Source organism: Schistocerca piceifrons, chromosome 6, assembly GCF_021461385.2.
Source record: "Schistocerca piceifrons isolate TAMUIC-IGC-003096 chromosome 6, iqSchPice1.1, whole genome shotgun sequence".
Lineage (NCBI taxonomy): Eukaryota > Metazoa > Arthropoda > Insecta > Orthoptera > Acrididae > Schistocerca > Schistocerca piceifrons.
This window is the reverse complement of record NC_060143.1, coordinates 128,913,949-128,934,561: the sequence shown is the minus strand read 5'-3', so window position 1 is coordinate 128,934,561 and position 20,613 is coordinate 128,913,949. Positions and strand designations below refer to the sequence as shown.

Genomic DNA, 20,613 nt, shown 5'->3' with positions numbered 1-20,613 from the left:
ACACACACACACACACACACACACAGAATAGATACTATTTTTCAACCTTCATCTTTTATGGATAATTCCGATTCAACAGTCTCACCAACAAAATGTGTATTTCTGAAGTACAAGAATTTGTACTTAACAACCATGTGTTTTTGAATATTTCATTGATGTTCTGCTTTTTTATCTTAGTTACTTTTGTTAAAGCCAGTAGTTTAAAAATGATGCAAACAATCTACAGAAATAATGCACCAATACAAAATCGGAGGTAAGGGGAAAAAATTAACTTGAAAATTTCTTTGATGGTATAAATATATACTTTCATTAGCGATTTGTTTCATCTTTCTGATACATATTATGAATATGTTATTTGTTCACCACTATGCTCAACAAGAAATACAAACAACTTCACTAGATGATTTTACAACTCATATTTGTAAAAGAGAAGTGCATGTTTGGTAGGCTGTCAAGAACGCACATTTGTTGTCTTCCTTTATGGTAACATTCACAAATAATTTCGTACTCAGTTGACAAAATTATGCCTGCTACAAAAAGTCTCAGATTTCATATGAAGAAATCAATCTTACTTTTTGACTCTCATATTATTGTCCTCCAAGCAGTTTGTACGTCACGTAAGCAGCCTCCTCTGCTTCCTTTTCACAATAACAATAAAAAAACTGGGGCAGTTTTCAATCACATGAACATGGCATTGTAAATATTTAGTTATCACAGTGAAGCTGCTAAAGCTCTTCTTTCTGAGTACTTTCCAATTACAAATCTTGATACAAACTTCTCAATCACATTTGAGGTAAATGAACTGGTAATGAAAAATTCACAAGCAGTCACATTAATTAACTCATATTATTTCACAATTAACTGTACGACATGTGTATTTTCAACTTAGAGTTCTTCTGACTTTGAATTTTTTCTAGTGAACCAAAATCCATTTCATGAGCATTATTCAAAATGCTCAGATACATGAGCTCATTAAGATGTGAAGATAAATTTAAAATACTTGTGTAACTCACAGAACAGTTATTGAGTTTCAGTATAACAAGTTGTTTACAATTGAGAACATAATTTATACCTTCATCTGTAATATCATTTCTAGAAATATTCAAATGTTTCAGTCTTGGCAACTGTGGTAAGTACTGCATTCCCTCATCAGTAATATTACAACCTTTGACATTAAGTTGCTGCAGTTTATGACACCTACAGATGAACTTCAAGCCTTCATCTGTCAAACTTTTGCACATGGCTACACACAATCTCTGAAGGTTACGACAACTCTGAGACAGAATTTCAGCACAACTATCATCAAGTCTGCTGTTTGTCAAGTCAATCTCAACAATTCTTGGATAATGTATTCGCCGAAAAGTCCATTTTATAGCGGAAGGCGATATATGAGATGCATTTGGTATTTGTAAAATTTGCAGTTCTGGTAAGAGCACAATATTTTGGAAACACTCCTCAGTCAACTGTGAACAGTCATAAAACCTTAGTTTTATTAGCTTCTGACAAATTTTGATTGGTGTAAGAGAAGTAGCAGTAAATCCAAACCCATAACCATCTAGCACAAGTCCTTTCAACTGACTCCCCTTTTTTGCAATAAAATACAGTATGCTATCATCTCTTACTTCAATTCCATCCAGTCGCAAATACTCTAATGACTTACAGCCATCTGCTAAATGGCGCATTAAAGTTGAACCAGTATAGAATGTATGCAGCAATGATAAATACCGAACTTTATCAAACTTACTTAGTATGTAACCAAAATCTTCTGAATCAATATCCATGCTTCTTAATGTCAGGTATTCAATATTCGGCAGAGAAGCCAACAACATTTTCAGCATAACCACTGTTACTGGTCTTGTATCATAAAACTGAAGGCTTTTTATTTTAGGGCAACATTCACACAGTGTTTCAATGACAGAATGTTCAACATTAGCTACCAAAATAACTGAATGCAAGTATGGGGCAGCTCTTAGAACTGTTACAATTTTTTTAACAGATGTACTCCTTTCAGGAAAAAATGCAAGGTTCTGCCAGAGATTTGGGTGTCTAGCCAGAGACCTCCAGCGTGAGTTCACATGCTGTATGTTCAGCACCAGATCTTCCACTGAGCATCGTGAAAATATTTCCAGTAGTATCTCATTTGGCACATCATCCAAACTGATTGACATTATAAATGGAATTGTTAGGACCTGTATGAAGAAAACATGAACAATTTATTTATACACTTCATTTATTCTCAGTCAAAGTAATTGATTGCAAATTTTGTAACTAAAACACACACACACACACACACACACTAACCTTTATTTTAAATATCTGCCAATATTTTGCAACTCTCCAGAGTTACCATCTTGAAGTATTTTGTTTACGTGCAAAGAGACATGGGATTATGGATTTATACACTTTATCAGCACCAGTTAGCCCATGTCTCAAAAATGTTTTCTGAGGATTCCTGTTTGAAATATGCCATTGAGATTCTGAAAAAAAGAAAAGACACACACTATTAAGAATACAAACTTAACTTGTATGGTTGGTACTCCACAGCTTGTAGACGTCTTAACACCAACTGAACTATTGCAGCAACACATCAAAATTTCAAATGGAAATAAGAGCCAAAGCCCATGCATTATTAGATTACGAATTCAATGTGGCATAAATTTAAGCAATGCATTACATATCCTGTTTGGAACCTGGCATTTTATTCACTGGAACAATTCAAAATGTGTCTACAAATTTTTTTTTTTTTTTTTTTTTGCCAATGTGAAATTAATTTGGCTGTGTGTGTGTGTGTGTGTGTGTGTGTGTGTGTGTGTGTGTGTGTGTGTGTGTGTGTGGAGGGGGGGTGGGGTTGGATGCTTAAAGAGACCATACTACTAGGGCATCGGTCCCTTTGTCTTCGAACAGACAGGTCTGTGCGACTGTAGATCACAATGGAGCCTACCATGCAAAACCCAGGGGAAGAAAACCCCAAGGTCTACCACTGTCTGCAAAGCTGAGGTAAAGGGGGCAAAAAGAAGAAAGGGAGACAGAGGAAGCAAGGCAAGCAAGGTGCCCCACCTAGGGAGCAGCCGGGAGCCCCTGAAAGCAGAGTGCAATGAAGAGACATACAGCTCCCAGCCCCGCCACTTACCACAGGTACTCTACTCTGAGACTGCCTTTGAAAGACTGGCAACATGGACAGAGCAAGAGAAGCACAGAGGACCTCCACAAATTCGTAGTCTCCTTTATCACCCGCACTTTGTTTTGTTAAGTCAGAGTGAGCCATTCCATATTCCAAGTGCCTAAAACTTAATCTAATACTGATCGGATGTCTGTTTCCAGAATACCAATCCCAAGAGTCGGTTTACTGGTAACCAGTTTGGCCAGGCTACCAGTGAATTCATTCCCTGGAATCCCGACATGGCCCAGGGTCCAGACGAAGGGCCCTGAGCATTCACTTTGTTCAAGGGCATACAGGAAATTCTGGATAGCAATGGTCGAGAGCTTGCAAACTGCTCAAGGAGTCACTGCAGATGCGAAAGGACCCACCAATGCAGGAATGGATATACAGCCATCTGGCAAGGAGAGCAGTATCTTCCGTACGAGTACAAGCAAAGCCTACATGACCAGCAACCATCGAGCCATCAGTGTAGATAACTTCTGAATCGTGGGATGCTCCAAGGATAGAGAAAAATTGGCAGTGGAGGGTCTTGGGATGGACTGGGTCTTTCAGATCTTGTGATAGGTCAAGAAGAAGCTGTGGTCGAGGGATGCATGACAGAGGTGTATGGGACTGGATCCACAGGAGAAGTGAAAGAGGAAACAACTGAAGTTCAGACAGGATACGCCAGATGTGGATTGTGATTGAAACTCTTGATCGGCACCGCCATTGCAGGAGATGGATTACCGTGTTTGGAAAGAAGAGTCAGTAGTTTGGATGCCTAGGGCAGCTATGAATTTGTATAGCGCAATTGACAAGCTGCTGTTGTCACCTGATCTGCAATGGAGGGACCCCAGCCTCCATGAGCAAGCTGCTCACAGGGCTAGTTCGGAAGGCTCCTGTCGCAAGCTGAACCCCACAGTGGTGTATCAGATCCAGTATCTGCAATACTCAGGGCGATGCCAAACCGTATGCTAGACACCCATCAGCTAAGTGGGATTGTGTCAGGACTTTGTAAAGCTGCAGAAGGGTAGTGCGATCTGAACCCTAGCTGGTGTTACTCACGCAGTGAAGGGTATTAAGGTGAAGCCAGCACTTTTGCTTAAGCTGGAGGAAATGGGGAATCCACATCAACTGAAAAATTAAGACCAGTCCTAAGAAGTGATAAATCTCCACTCTGGAAGTGAATGAAGGCCAAGGTGAACACAAGCAACCAAACAAAGCCAAGGTGACAATGGGTTCACACCCATCGGGAAAGTGGCACATAGTATGAAGTTAAGCTGCTGGAGTAACAGCTGTAAGCGAACTCCAGGAGGTAACAGGATCAGAGAAGGAGGAGGAGGAGGAGGAGGAGATCAGTGTTTAACGTCCCACCGACTAGGTCATTAGAGATGGAGCGCAAGCTCGGGTGAGGGAAGGATGGGGAAGGAAATCGGCCATGCCCTTTCAAAGGAACCATCCCGGCATTTGCCTGAAGCGATTTAGGGAAATCACGGAAAACCTAAATTAGGATGGCCAGAGACGGGATTGAACCGTCGTCGTCCTGAATGCGAGTCCAGTGTGCTAACCACTGCACCAGATCGCTCGTTAGGATCAAAGGAGTCATCAAAGAAGGATACATAGGATGGGTTGCCAGGCATGGCAAATAAGCAGCATGCGTATTCACTGAGGAGACCATCACATTGGTATGACAGTGGTAGTAGGGCAGCTTCTGCTTACAGACTCTCAACCGGGACAGTGTGAAAAGCACCAGTGCCCAAACACATGCTATGGTGGTGGATGGTATTGAGACTGCGTACGAGGGAAGAATGTGCAGGCCATTACCAAAACACCCATAATCTAGTTTCGAATGGGCAAGGGACCAGTACAAACGGAGGAGAGGGTCTGATCCATTCCCCAGGAAGTACTGCTGAGGACATGCAGGACATTGAGGGACCATTCGGCAGGTGGCCAGGTAAGACATGGGAGGATCAAGAAACTTTCCTATCAAGCATGACCCAACAAATTTTGTAGTTTCAATGAATGGAAGAGCAACAGGTTCAAGACGTAAAGACAGTGGAAGAAATCCATTGCACTGCCAGAAATTCATACAAACCATTTTGTCAGGGGAAAAGTGAAACCCATTGTCAATGCTCCACTAGTAAAAACAATCCAGACAATGTGGAAGATGCCACTCAAGGAGAAAAGTCCTTGGAGAACTGTAATAGACCACAAAATCATCGACAAAACAGGAGCCAGAGATGCCTGGCGGGGAACAGGCCATAACTGGGTTAATGGCGATAGCAAAGAGCACAACGCTAAGGACGTAATCCTGAGGCACACCGTTTTCCTGGATAAAGGTGTTCAACAAGGCAGAACCAACATATATTTTGAAAACTCTTGTCTATTAAAAATTGCTGAAGGAAACGGGTCAGGTGGCTTTGGAAGACCCATGTTTAGAGAGCACAGAGGACACCAGTCCTCCAGCATGTGTGAATTCAGAGCATAATCAAACTCCCTCATAGTAAAAGCGGCATTGTAGCACTCACGATTCTGAGAAGATAGGGGTATCAGCCGAGCCACCTCCACTCTTTTCCCATGGAGGAAAGCAAGTTGATAGGATGTGAGAGTTCGAAATCTCTGCAAAATAGTGGCCTGAAGTGTTGGATAGAGTTTACTGTGACACAATCTGCTACAGTCAGGCCAGAAAACTGGGAATGGATCTTGGCCCACATAACAGGAGGAGGAGTGGAACTGTTAACAGACCTAGTAGAGGTAATCCAGCTAGTTGTTTTGCTATCCCGAAGAACACAACAATACTGTGCACGCAACTGTTTATAATGAATACAGTTTGCCTTCGTAGGATGACTGTTAAAAATGCGGAGAGCATTTCTGCATGTGAACTACATCACAACATGCCTCAGTCCACCAAGGAACTGGAACACACCACGGTAAAGATGAAGTGCGAGGAACGGATAATTCTGCAGCGGTAATGATAACATTGGTAAGATATTCTACCTGGTCATCACAACTGGGGAAACAATGTTCGTCGAAGGTCGCCTCTAGTTGGCCTTAGTAAGCCACCATTTGGGAGTCCACGTAGGTGGGGTAGGAGTCAGCAAACAGACAGCACGCAGGAAATGTTGCTCGAGTATGTGTCATGGAGAATGGACCACTCAAGATGAAGGGCAAAATGGGCAGTGCAGAATGGGAGATCCAAGAAGGAATAGATGTGTTTGGAGTCTGAAAGGAATGTGGGTGCTCCATTGTTAAAGCACATGAGGTTGAGTTGATTGACAAGGTCAGCAAAGAGGGCACCTCTCTGACAGGTGCATTAAAGTCATCGAGCAGCAAGAAGGGATGAGGGAGTCGCCTAACATGCTGGAGAAAGTCCACCCTGGTGACACCAAATGACAGAGGGACATAAATGGTACAAAAGGAAAAGGTGAAGTGAGGAAGGAAAATGTGGACTGCAACAGCTTGCATCGAGGTGTTCAGAGAAAACTTCATCCCAGATGAGCAACATGACTGCCCGATGAGATGGAATGCCATCCTTGGGAGAAGGTCAAAGTGAACTGGAAAGAAATGTGAGAGGTCAAAACGGTTGTGAGGACGCAGTTTAGTTTCCTGGAGGCAGAGAACAAGTGGACACTGCAATTCCAAGAGCAGCCATAATTCCTCCTTGTTGGATCTAAGGCGACAGATATTCCATTAGAGGAGAGTCATGATGAGGAAAGGAAAGGAGGGAAAAATGAAGGGGTGTCACATCGGCGGCTGCCGAGTGCCAGCCTTTGAAGACTCTGCTACAAGGTGCAGGAGGCTGAAGGATCCTGCTCCATGAGATCTCCCTCGGTTGGTCTGTGGAGTCCAGAGCAGAAAAATGGTTACTGGTGCTCATCGGTGACACAGGGGTCAGCCAGGTGAGGGTCTCACACGGTGACACCATTAAACAGGATCTTCGCGTCAGTGAAGGAGAAGACCGCTTGACACGTTTGATTTCTTGGAGCCTTTGTGATTGGCAGATGACTATTCAGATGTTTGTTGGCTGGAGGGACATAAAAAGTCTCCACTAGAGTATTCCTTCTGTCCTTTCCTGCCTGCCGGTTGTGTCGCAGGTGATTTTGCCACGTGAGGCAAAAATCTGGTGGGCTGTTGTACAGCTGGAGGAGGAGGAGACAGGGATGCTACCATGACACTGGGCAATTTTGCAACTGTGGTGCTGAATTTGAGATGGCATGTCTGCTTGGCCATGTCCTTCATGTAGCAAGATGTAGCAAGAACGGTACTGTAAGTGCCAGATGGCAAGATGCAGAGTTTCCGACAAGCCAACAGCTTGTGAGTGACAGGGTAAGGCAGTTTTCCATTCATCTGGATCTCCTGGATGGCCTGCTCATCAAGATACACAGGACAATTTTGGCTGGAGGCTGCATGGTCGCCACTGCAATTGATGCAGTGGGGAGAAGGAGGCGGACAATTGCCCCTACCACAGGTTACACATTTGGCTGGGATTTCTGCCTCAGTCAAACGATCGAGCAGCCTAGTGTAAATTACACCATGTGAAGAATTCAGCGTTCAATAAGCCTCGACACAAACGGATAGCCGTGGAAGAGCAAAGCTGCAAGCAGTTGTCCTTGAGAATCAGAAATTGGCTCCAAAAGCAAAGTGCCATTGTGTAAATGAGAGCAGCATTTCACAGGGCCAGCAACTGCATCAATACCTTTCTGAATAATAAATGGATTTACCATAGCAAAGGGCTGACTATCTTCAGTACATAAAACCATGAGGAACCATGGTGCAGCTGGAGGGTCTTTGAATTGTTATCCTCATTCCATTTACATTTAGTCCACGCAGACTGAGATGATGATGATTGGCTCATCACGAGAAAATCCCCACGATTGCCAGCATCTCCGATGGCGTGCTCCTTCCAACTGGGGGTCCCACTCAGAAGGGGACTCACCCACCTTAGGTAATTGTTCACATCTCTCAGGTCTCACCTTCTGAACACCTAACAGGGGGACCAACTGGCAATTTGAGAAGGTAACAGGCAATCACCCCTCCCTGGACTTGGCCTGTAAAAGGGGTACATGTGAACCCTACCTGTTGACCCAGGGCTGGGAATTACGCGTTACCCAGTCACCTGTTATGCGTCAGTTGTGTAGACTGGTCTTCAGGAGCGCACAGAAAGGAATAAGGAAAAAAAGAAAAATGCCGAATCGGAGAAAGGACAGCAGAGGGGAAGAAAGAAAAAAAGAACGAAAAACCAGCGGAGAGTGTGCTGGTGTCGGGCTATTGAATATGCAGAACATTCCGAAAAACATCCCAGACATGTTTCCCAAAGGAGGGGAAAAAGAATAGCATGAGGATAGACACACAGCACAGAAGGTAAAAGATGCTGCAAGGGCTGCAGCCCCATGGTAGCCAAGTACGGACCTGCCAAAGAGCAGCAAGCCCCCTGGGGGGTGGTAAGGATGTGGTGGTGCCACATTGTCTCATAAGCTTTACACAGAGCAAAGAAGACTGCAACAAGGTTGTTGATGTCGGTAAAAGCTGTCTGGATTGACTTCAGGTGGACTAAATAATTGCAAAAGAGTTGCCTCAGTGAAGACCACCCTGGGTCAAAAACAGAAGGCCCCCCCAGATTCAAGGATCCAATACAGCCTTTGACTCCCCATGCATTCAAGTAACTTGCAGAGGACACTGGTTAAAATGATGAATGATAGCCATCCATCTGAAGAGACAGTTTACCTGATTTCAAAACCGGAACAATGACATTTTCTCACCACTGAGAAGGGAATTCCCCTCACTCCAGAGACATTTAAGAAGGGCAAATATATGATGTTGGCTCACCACCAATAACTGTTGAAGCATTTGATCTTGCATCCAGTCCAGCACAGGATCTGTGTCTGAGCAGAGAGCAAGGAGGCTGGTGAATTCCCACTCACTATATGGGGCATTAAAAGGCTCCATGCAGCAGAGAATGAAAGGTAGTTGTTCCAGACTGTGTTTGAGAAGATGGAACATGGACAGACAGTGGACCAACACTGAGGCTTGGATGAAATCCCCAGCAAAATGCTAAGTGATAGAGTACGAGCTGGTGAGGATAACACCACTTAGGGAAATTCCAGGGACACCAGTACAACAGCAGCCAAAAATGCCTCTCACCTTTGCCCAATCCTGCAAAGAGGAAGAATGTGGCCTATGACAGCAACATATTGTTTCCAAAAATTTCGTTTCTGGCATTTAAGAAGATAACAGGCCCTAGCACGATGCCATCTGAAGATCAGGAGATGGTCGAGAGATGGTAGCATTCGAGGGTAAGACGGCGGTCTTTAATAACCGCAGAAATTACGAGGGTCCACCAAAGGAAAGTATTCACTGGGTAGAACCCAAGAAAGAAGGAATCTCCGAAGCAGGTGCCAAAAGGATCACTTCAGTTAAACTCTGTATGGACTCATCAATGCTGCTGTGTGGTGGAGGGTGGCAGCTGAGGAAACGGCATCCTAGTCTGCATTATTAAAGGCTGACTTTGGAGGGCATCCAGGCAAGTGATGCTAAAGAAAAGACAAGATGACTAGAAAGTGGTAGCTGTTGCACAATCAAGAATTGCCCACTGAATGTGGGCTCTAGCATTGAGGAGACAGAGCAAGCCCTGCCCCGGTCAGTGGTCACAGTTCCACTTCTTGGAGGGTTATGGGAGTTAAAATTAAAATATCCAAGGAGAAGGAAGGGGAGCAGAGGCTATCAAAGGAGGCCAAGAAAGAGCAGGAAGCATACATAGGAGGCAGGTCTGGGGGCAGTGGAAGGAGAGCGGGGGGCAGAGATAAAAATTGCATATAGTTATTGCAGAATCCAAATAGGTCTGAACGGCCACCACTTCCATCATAGTATGAAGCAGAACCCAGGCACTAACTGTGTCTGTGCAGACCAAATTACAAACACCTCTGGAGGCTTGTGAAGGGCTGGCCTGGTTCTGGCTGAAGGCTTGGAAACCACGAAGAGTCGTCAAATCAGTATCCACAAAATGAGATTCCTGCGAATACAACACAAGAGACAGAGTAGAAAGAAAGAAGAGACTGCAGTTCTGGAAGGTGGCAATAGTAGCCACTACAGTTCCACTGGAGGGGAGTAGTTCAAGAGGCTGGATGGTCGTCAGACAAGTCAGAAGCCAAAACCTTTCATTGTGCCAAGTCAGTGTCAGTCACTGGTAAGGATGGAGTGACAGCCATGAATGTAATATCAGACCCTGATTGAGAGGGAGGAGCCAACACCCCCTGGGAAGTTGGGAGGTGGGGGGAGGGGGGGTGGGAGGTGGGAGGCCTAGTACTGAGACTTACACCACCACCACCACCACCACCACCACCACCACCACCACCTCCTCCTCCTCCTGAGGGCAAGAGGAGCTGAGGTTGGGAAGAGAGAAAATCACAGCAATATCAGAATCCGAAAAAGAACAAGTGCCTTGAGGGCCACAGAATGCAGGTCCTGCATCTGACAAAGTAACAGGGTTCTTGAGGTGCCTGGGGGGAAGGGAGGGAGGAAGGGGTTCTAGAGGGAGCCCCATCCCCAGCAGGTGTCAGAAGAGGGTTTCTTCTCCAGCAGAGGAGAAAGAGTGGTTCCATAAGGGGAGGTAACAGGAATGATCAGGGAGGAGGAAAGGGAAGGGGGACAGGCTGGAGTTGAGGAGGAAGAGGAGGAGGAGGAGGAAACAGCAGCAAAGGTAGACATTAAAGATACCAGGTAGAGAGAGCCAAATTTCAGCCGGGCCTCTGAGTACAACAGATGGCCAAGAATTTTTAATTCCTTAACAGGGTTGCCGTAAGTTTCCCAAAGTGAAATTCCCTGATTTCCAGACAAGCTTTAGCATTTTTCCCTGACAAATTTTGAGATCTCAAGGGTAAGTTAAGACGTAAGTTGACAATCTGTCTTTGCAGCTATGGTACAAGATGCAATAGTACAAACAAGGAAATATCTGTAAAAACTTGCAAGCAGATGGCATTACCTGATGTAAGCAAAAATCTTAAGTACTAACATCAACAACTTTTGTAATGAATTGTTTTTAGATGGAGAAAGCAAGTGATACGGTATATGTGTTTCCTTAAGACCAGCGATATCATTTTATTTCAATAAAACGAAGCACATTTGGTGAGAACGCATTTCCTTGGAGTCGGAGGACAAATTTAAAATATCTTCACTGATTTCAGAAATAACCTGAGAAACAAGTAGGCCTCTTGAAAGAATTGTATAACATGGGGAAGAATTACGTAAACCAACACTGCAGGTGACCGCCAACAATAGTGCAGACCACCAGTGACTGACAGTTTTCTTCTTACAGTCCATACTTTCCTACATATAATCTACTTCTGAAGTGCTAAAATGTACTACAACAAATAAAACAATACACTGTACAGTGTACTTGCTGTGAGACAGTCTCAGTTCCTGAAATCCATCACCCATGGCCTCTGGCCTGCTGAGGAGCCTGCACTCCTGGGTCCATGGACATATCATGAAAATCCGATGCATTACACAATACGCAAACAGACCTGGCCTGCAGGCAGATCAGTGAGACTACATCCGATGGGCAGGTCCTGCACATTAGTGGGAACTGAATGGCTTCAGATCGGCAGGCCTGATCCATTACAGATAACCGCAGAAACTACCTCCGGTTTTGGCCCATTGCAGAAATCCATTCATGTGACCAGCTATTCACGAGTCACATACACCATGTTGATGTAATGAGTCCATGGTGATCAGTCCATGCAACAGATAACTTGTTTAAATACTCTGAGAATCAATAATAATGAGGATAGGTAGCAACTCACTGTAAAGATGATTGCAGAGCCATAGACAAGCACATAGAAAATGCAATCACACTCTCACAACTAAATTTTCAGCCACAGCTTTTGTGAGGAAACGAGAGCGCACATGCATACCCGCACGCACACACACAAGATCACTCAAACCTTACTGAGGTACACACGACCACTGTATCCGGCTGTTGTGTCTACGGTCTCTGAGAATCAGAATCAGATACAAACAAACCACTCCTCACACCTCCCTGCCTCTTGTTGCCAGCTGCTAGGCTAGTGGCAAGAAGTGGTGGCAGCACTGACTGCAAGCTGAGGGGAGGGGTAAGAAGGAGGAGAAGCAGTAGGAATGAGGGAGTAGGGAAGTGACGCACATATCTCAGCTGCACCCAGCCAGCAACTATGCACGACACCTCAGTAAACAAACCATTTCATCTACACATGCCGGTGGAACAGCGACACTTTGGCGTACTACAAATTGCTTCCCCGAGGTGTAGCCATCACTGTTTACAATTATTATCAAGAACTTAGATGCCTTGCTGATGCAATCCAAGAACAACAACCAGGAAGTCTCTAGGATAACGCCCTCCTGCATTCTGGTAGGCTGACAAAAGATACGATACTAAGTTGGCTTGAGAAGCTATTTTGTAACCAACTTATTCACGTGATCATGCACCATCGGATTTTCACCTTTTCCACTCTGCCTAACACATTTCGAGGAACTTCCTCTCTGGATGACAAGGCACTAAGATCATCATTTGATGAGTTCTCCACCTCAAAACAATGTGATTTCTAAATTCATGGAATCAAAAAGTTACCCAGCAATGGCAGACTTGTAAACAGTGAAAGAGAATATAATGCAAGGTAACGAAAGTCATGGGATACCTACTAGTATCGTGTTGAATCTCCTTTTGTCCAGCGTAGCTCCGAAGTGCAGCATCTCTATGGAGTCAATCCATACCAAGTAGTCCAGCACTGGTTGCTTGACCATCTCAGAAAAAATTTATATTTGGTGGGTGAATTCCCCAATGTTTAGTAGTCACAAAAATATTTAAAAAATATTCATTGTTTATTATTTTGAAATGGCGGCTATATTTGTTCCAGGCCGCATACATTTTTTTGTATTTGCAAGCATCTACATTTTTTACAATTATTCAGTAGTGGATTGTCCTAAGCCTTTCAGATAAAATGCATTTATTTCAACACACTCTGATCTACAAATTAATGTCATCATCACTTAGCCGAATGCATTCTTTAATATATTTTTAATAGTTCACAGTTATCAGCCACAAATTAAAAAAACTCAATTTTTGAACAGTCATTTTCCAAAGAAAGATTAATTTCTCAGCTTTAATATTTTTTCTGTTATTACACTGTATAGTATAGTTACTTTTTGTAGATTATCAATAGTGAGCAGCTTACGCTTAAGAAAATACACTATTTTTAAAAATAGATTTTTTAAAATTTTTCCATTTTGTGGCCTGCAATATCCTTGTTGGGGGACCAGATAAAAATCGGAAAATTTCACAGTCAATAGACCTTTATGATACCAAACTTCAGTAAAAATTTCAACTTTCAGATTCAATTGGAAGTGATGGAAAAAGATTACTAACACGAGTCAAAATATGTTTTTTAACATCTGCGATATCTGGTAGGCTAATCAAATAAAGTATACCAATTGCATAATGTAACACACCACATTACACTAGCTAATGATTATTTATAAAAAAAAGGCTGTGATAATTGTTTCAGCAGGCTAACAAATGCATCTGCAAGCCTATACAAGTCTGATTGTTGTCTTCCCCCTTACACCAACAATTGTCTACTCACACTTATTTAGCTAGAAGTTCTTGAAGTGTGCAGTTGAAAAATGATGTCTGTTGGTGTTATTATTAATGAAGGTTGTCATAAAAGTGTGTATGGAGTGTATCCTAAAGACATTACATTAATTGAAGATTACAGTGAAGGAGAAGAAGTGTTGTTTTACTTACGAGTTGGCCCAGAGGTCAAATCAACATGCAAGTACCATGAAATGAAATACTTAAAAAAATTTCATCATCTTTTTGGTCAGTCTTGCATGGAACCTTTTGAGAAACATAAGAAACCTATAACAAAAGGTCTGTGAGAAATAACATTTGATCATTCTAAAAATAAATTCCCTTTTGTCAATCTCATACCAGGAAAATCATTGTGTCAAACATGTTAGAAAGACATTTGTAATTCACAAGAGAAAGGATAGTGAAACTTCAGTTACAGAATTTTGTGACTTATCAGCAACCATTAAAAAAGTAGATACAATTTTTGAAATCCTGGGTATATCGCCTGTTAGTAAAATTAGAAAACTAAGTTAAGATTATAGACCAAGTGCCTTGAAGACAAAAATTGAGAAATGGCAGCAACAGTCAATAAGAATTTGGAAGTTTCATTTCAAAATACAATTTGTACTAAAACAGATGGAAGCTCTATAACTTCACCAACTGAATATGATGATTTGATAGAAAAACTAAAACTAAATGCAGTACTTCGAACAAAGAGGATAAAATTATCAGTTTACTGCTGAATTCTTGGAGTCGAGCAAAAGTTAGTGGTGAATTTAATGTGTCAGAACGTCTTGTTAAGTTAACACGGCAATTAGTAAAAGAACAGAGAATTTTACCAGCATTACAAAAGAAAAGTGCATCTAATTTGGTAGATAAAAACACAATCAGTAAATCACGTTTCTAACTGACTTTCATCGTCTGCCAATAGTTTGATGATGACAATAACAGCCGTTTGATGTCTGGCAAAAAAGACTGTTTCTGTGAAAGAAAATGGTTCTAAGATTCAAAGACAAAAAAGGTTAATATTGTGTAATTTAAATGAACTATTCACTGAATTTAAAAAAGAAAATCCTGACATTAAAATTGGAAGATCAAAGTTTGGCGTGTTGAGACCAAGATGGTGTATTGTTGCAGGGGCATCTGGCACCCATAATGTTTGTGTTTGTGTATCATCAGAATGTAAAGTTGACGATAGATGGGGCCAATCTTAGAGTTGACTATAAAAACCTTTTGGAAGTTATGGTTTGCAATATTGACAGTTACAATTGTATGATCAAAGGAAAATGTGGAGATTGTCCAGGCAAACAAGCCTACTTGATATGTTTGAAGAATCCGAAGAAGACAATATAAAATACAAACAATGGGTGACAAGACAGAACTGAAATGGTGACAGTCATAAAATCACGAGAAGAGTTTTTTTGAAGTGTTGGTGGCTAACCTTGCAACTCTGAAAATGCATCATTTTAGTGCAAAAGCTCAAAGTAAATTTTTGAAAGACAAAAAGCAAATCTTGGCAGCCAATGAATGCTTAGTTCTTGCTGAATTTTTGGAAAATTATTCCTTTGTTGGTCAGGATGACGTACAAGGGCACCACTGGGTAAACAAACAGGCCACTGTTCACACATAAAGATGAAGATAAACTAATGAGCCACAGCTTTTGTGTCACCTTTTGTGACTATCTTGAACACAACACTACAGCAGTGCACATTTTTCAACTAAAATTAACAAACTACACTAAACAGCACTACCCTTCCATAGAAAAAATTGATTTACTTTTCGGATGGGGCAGCAAGTCAATATAAAAACAAAAAAATTATTAACATCTTCTTTCATAAATAAGATTTTGGGTTTGATGTAGAATGGCACTTTTTCGCTTCATGCCATGGGAAGAATGCTTGTGATGGTGTCGGGGGTACAACAAAGTGAGCAGTCACAAAAGCAAGTCTGCAGCGGACCAATGACAATCATATTATAACACCTCAAGAAATGTTTGAATTCTGTAAAAAACATATCAAAGGAATCACCTACGTTTTTGTACAATGTGAGTAAATTCAAGAAGTTTATGACAGGGTCTTGAAGGAAAGGTACAACACTTGTCAGAAGATTAAAGGCACTATCTTTTCATTGTTTTGTACCCCATTCACACAACTTACTGAAGTTTAAGATCACATCAACTTTGCCTGATAGTGAACTTCATCAGTGTGAAAAACTTGTACAACTGGTTCTTCAAAATAAAGACATAGTGGCTCGTGTTTACAATGAACAGTGGTGGATTGGCGAAGTTGATAATACTGACTGTCAAAACCAAGATGTACAAGTTGTATTTTATCACTCTCCAGGACCAAGGACATCATTTTTTTTAAAAAAATCGAGAAGGATCAAGTTTGGATGCCACTTAAAAATGTACTAAGGAAGCTGTCTCCAATGGAATTTACAACTGTGACTGGGCGAACTTATAATCTAACACCCAATCTGAGTGAACAAATTTCTCAAACGTTCAATGAGCGATGTACTAAAAACAAATAACAACAAATCAATATAGTGTAATTAGTAGGCTTATTTTCAATAAAAAAGTAAGTAATCATAGATATGATTACATTATGTACTGTAACCGATATACTTTATTCCATAAACCTAGATATCGCAGATGTTAAACGTATTTTTGACTTGTGTTTGCAATGTTTTTTCCATAACTTCGAAATGAATCTCAAAGTTGAAATTTATATACTGAAGTTTGATATCATAAAGGTCTATTAACTGTGAAATTTTCAGATTTTTATCTGGTCCCCAGCAAAGATATTGCAGGCCACAAAATGGAAAAAAATTTTAAAAATCCACTTTTAAAAGAGTATTTTTTAAAGTGTAAGCTGCTGACCATTGATACTCTATAAAAAGTATAGAGTGTCATAGCAGAAAAAATATTAAAGCTGAGAAATTAATCTTTCTTTGGAAAACTACTGTTCAAAAATGGAGTTTTCTTAATTTGTGGCTGATAACTTTGAACTATTAAAAATATATTAAAGAATACATTCAGCTAAGTGATAATGATGTTAATTTGTAGCCCAGAGTGTGATGAACTAAGTGCATTTTATCTGAAAGGCTTAGGACAATCCACTACTGAATAATTGTAAAAATGCAGATACTCGTAAATACGAAAAAACACATGCAGCCTGGAACAAATATAGCCGTCATTTCAACATAATAAACAATAAATTTTTTGTGTTGCTTGAGGCTTTCCTGACAGACATGTTGTATATATGGTTCTCGGGTGAGATGTCGGATGTCATAGTGAAAACTCCACAATATTTCATCAGCGCAACTGGCCGACATCTTCAGGTGCGATGAACACACTGCTAAGGCATGACTAGAGCCCCCTCTATTTATGCCAGTCTTAGGCAGGAAGTGCGCATGCATGGAGGCGCCAAATTTGATGGCCAATAGTGACGATATCAACCAATAGTTTGAAGGACAGCAGCGCCACCTGCAAGATGAAGCTTCGAGCTATCAGTTGATATTGTTGCTATTTGCCATCAAATTTGGCGCCTCCACGCCATGCGCACTTCCTGCCTAAGACTGGCATAAATAGGGGGCTCTAGACATGCCTTAGCAGTGTGTTCATCGCACCTGAAGATGTCGGCCAGTTGCGCAGATGAAATATTGTGGGATGAAATATTGTGGAGTTTGCACTATGACATCCGACGTCTCGCCCGAGAACCATATATACAATAAATTTTTTTAAATTTATTTTTGTGACTACTAAACATTGGGGAATTCACCCAGCAAATTTAAAATTTTTCTGAGATGGTCAAGCAACAAATTATTTTTTTCTTGGATCACTTGGTATGGATTGACCCTATGTGGAAAGGACTCAGGTTGTTGCAAGTCCCCCACAGATATACTGAGCCATGTTGATGTTGCCCCTAGAGCTGTCCATAAGTCATAGTAAAGTATTGACAGTGCAGGATTTTGTGCATGAACTGTTCTCTTTTTATATCCAATAAATGTTCATTGGGATTCATTTTGGGCAATCTGGATGGCTAAATCATTCGCTTGAACTGCCCAGAATGTACTTTAATCCAATTGCGAACAATTGTGGCCCACTGCCATGGCGCATTATTCTTTGGGAATATGAAGTCCATGAATGGTTGCAAATGGCCCCCAAGTAGCCAAACATGACCATTTCCAGTCAATGACCAGTTCAGTTAGACCAGAGGACCCAGTCCATTCCATGTAAACACAGCAACCACCAGCTTGCACAGTGTCTTGTTGACAACTTTGATCCATGGCCTGTGAGGTCTGTGCCACATTGTAACCCTATTAGCTCTTACCAACTGAAATCTCATCAGGCCACTTTTTCCAGTCATCTGGGGTCCAACTGATATTGTCACAAGCCTTGGAGAGACAGTGTAGGCAATATCAGGCGGTTTGCAAAGGCACTCATGTTGGTTGTTTGCCACTATAGCTCATTAACATCAAATTTTGCCCCTCTGTCCTAACAGATATGTTCATCGTACTTCCCATATTGATCTCTGCAGTTATGTCATGCTGTGTCACTTGTGTGTTAGCACTGACAACTATCTAAACGCCATTGCTCTGAGTCATTAAGGGAAGGCTGTCAGCCATCGGTTGCCCGTGGTGAGAGTTGATGCCTAAAATTTGGTATTCTCAGTAAATTCTTGGCACTGTGGAACTATGAATGTTTCATTTCCTAACAGTGTCTGATACTGAATGTCCCATGTGTCTAACTCCATCTACCATTCCACATTCGAAGTCTTAATTCCCATTGTGCAGCCATAATCACGTCGGAATCCTTTTCGCATGAATCACTTGAGTACAAATGACAGTTCTGCCAATGCAGTGCCCTTTTATATCTCGTGAACGTGATGCTACTGCCATCTGTATATGAGCATATCGCTGTCTCACAACTTGTCACCTCAGTGTATATTGTATTAGTTAAATTTAGTAGTTTTTATTCATCAGTAATCATACTTCCTAGCACGAATGGGCTCCCAGAAGTGCAAGTGCCCCTTCAATGAACAACGGCAAAAAGAATTTCGATTCATCAGATTAGGTCTTTGGACTCAACTGAGATGAGACATGTGTCTTCCTAGTTCCTCATTAAGTCACAGTACACTTTGAGATATAGAACTTCATTTATACTGTGAAAAACATAAGAGAGAAGTCTCTGTAGCAGCATTAGTACAACATTAAAGTCAGTCTTTAAATCTGAGAAACTTTGTGGTCATAAATCTGTGTGTGCATGTACAAAATCCTGAATGTGTTAACTCTTCATGCTTCAGATACTCTATGTGAACAAAAGTATCCAGACACCTGGCTGAAAATGACTTACAAGTTCGTGCCACCCTTCATTGGTAATGCTGGAATTCAATATGGTGTTGGCCCACCCTTAGCCTAGATGACAGCTTCCACTCCCACAGGCATAGGTTCAATCAGGTGCTGGAAGGTTCCTTGGGGAATGACAGCTCATTCTTCATGGAGTGCTACATTGAGGAGAGGTATCAATGTTGGTTGGTAAGGCCTGGCACAAAGCCAGCATACCAAAACATCCCAAAGGTGTTCTATAGGATTCAGGTCAGGCCCCTGTGCAGGTCAGGGATGTTACTGTCGTGTAACCACTCTGCCACAGTGCTCCATCATGCTGAAAGATGCAGTCACCTTCCCCAAATTACTCTTCAACAGTGGGAAGCAAGATGATGTTTAAAAGATCAATGTAGGCCTGTGCTGTGATAGTGCCACACAAAACAACAAGGGATGCAAGCCCCCATTCATGAAAAATACGACCACACCATAACACCACCGACTCCAAATTTCACTGTTGGCACTACACACACTGGCAGATGATGTTCCCCGGATATTTGCCATACCCACACCCTGCCATGGGATCGCCACATTGTGTGTCACATTGTGTGTCACTCCACACAACATTTTTCCACTGTTCAGTCGTCCAATGTTTATGCTCCTTACATCAAGCAAGGCGTCGTTTGGCATTTACCGGTGTGATGTGAGGCTTATGAGCAGCCGTTCGAGCATGAAATCCAAGTTTTCTCACCTCCCACCTAAATGTCACAGTGCTTGCAATGGATCCTTATATAGTTTGGAATTCCTGTGTGATGGTCTGGATAGATGTCTGCCTATTACACATTACGACCCTCTTCAACTGTTGGCAGTCTGTCAGTCAACAGACAAGGTCGGCCTTTATGCTTTTTTGCTGTATGTGTCCCTTCACGTTTCCACTTAGTCACTAACACACTGGAAACAGTAGACCTAGGGATGTTTAGGAGTGAGGAAATCTTACATACAGACATATGACCCAAGTAACATGCAATCACCTGACCACATTCGAAGTCCGTGAGTTCCAAAGAGTGCCCCATTCTGCTCTCTCACAATGTCTAAGGACTACTGAAGTCATTTATATGGAGTACCTGGCAGTAGGTGGCAGCACAAGGCACCTAATATGTGTTTCTAGGGGTGTCCAGATACTTTTGATCACAGTGTATGCCGTGATGTGATTTGAAAAATTTGACATTTATTTCACTTTTGACATACATACGAACACAAAGATTATGATGTTTCCTCTCCTTGTTAGCCATTTCAATTACAAAACTGGTGTAAAAATAGGAATATTACCAATTAAAATCATTGCCTGTGGATGCACCTACTACTGTACAGACTATTTAACAGATGCCTCAGAGAAATTGTTTGGAAGAAAAAGTTGTTGGACTGTGTGTTGATAATACTAACTGCAGATTTGGAAGTGCTAAAAGGAAAGGTCAGGACAATGATTTTGCAAATTATAAGTGCAACTCTGCCATGGACTGACAGGAGTTGGGTGTGCTGCTCATATATTGCA

At 41.8% G+C, this 20,613-nt stretch overlaps 1 protein-coding gene across 2 annotated transcripts in view; it reads right to left on the bottom strand.

The window, feature by feature from the left end:
- Positions 1 to 285: 285 nt before the first annotated feature.
- The window catches only part of LOC124802598 (dynein regulatory complex subunit 6-like), a 50,836-nt gene continuing 30,508 nt past the window's right edge, over positions 286 to 20,613 (bottom strand). For both annotated transcript variants that reach the window (XM_047263478.1, XM_047263477.1), the window contains exons 2-3: positions 2,302 to 2,477; positions 286 to 2,189 (exon numbers count right to left, since the gene is read on the bottom strand). In XM_047263478.1, the coding sequence (XP_047119434.1) occupies positions 858 to 2,168 (1,311 nt within the window). In that variant the 5' untranslated portion in view covers positions 2,169 to 2,189; positions 2,302 to 2,477 and the 3' untranslated portion in view covers positions 286 to 857. The remainder of the gene's footprint in view (positions 2,190 to 2,301; positions 2,478 to 20,613) is intronic.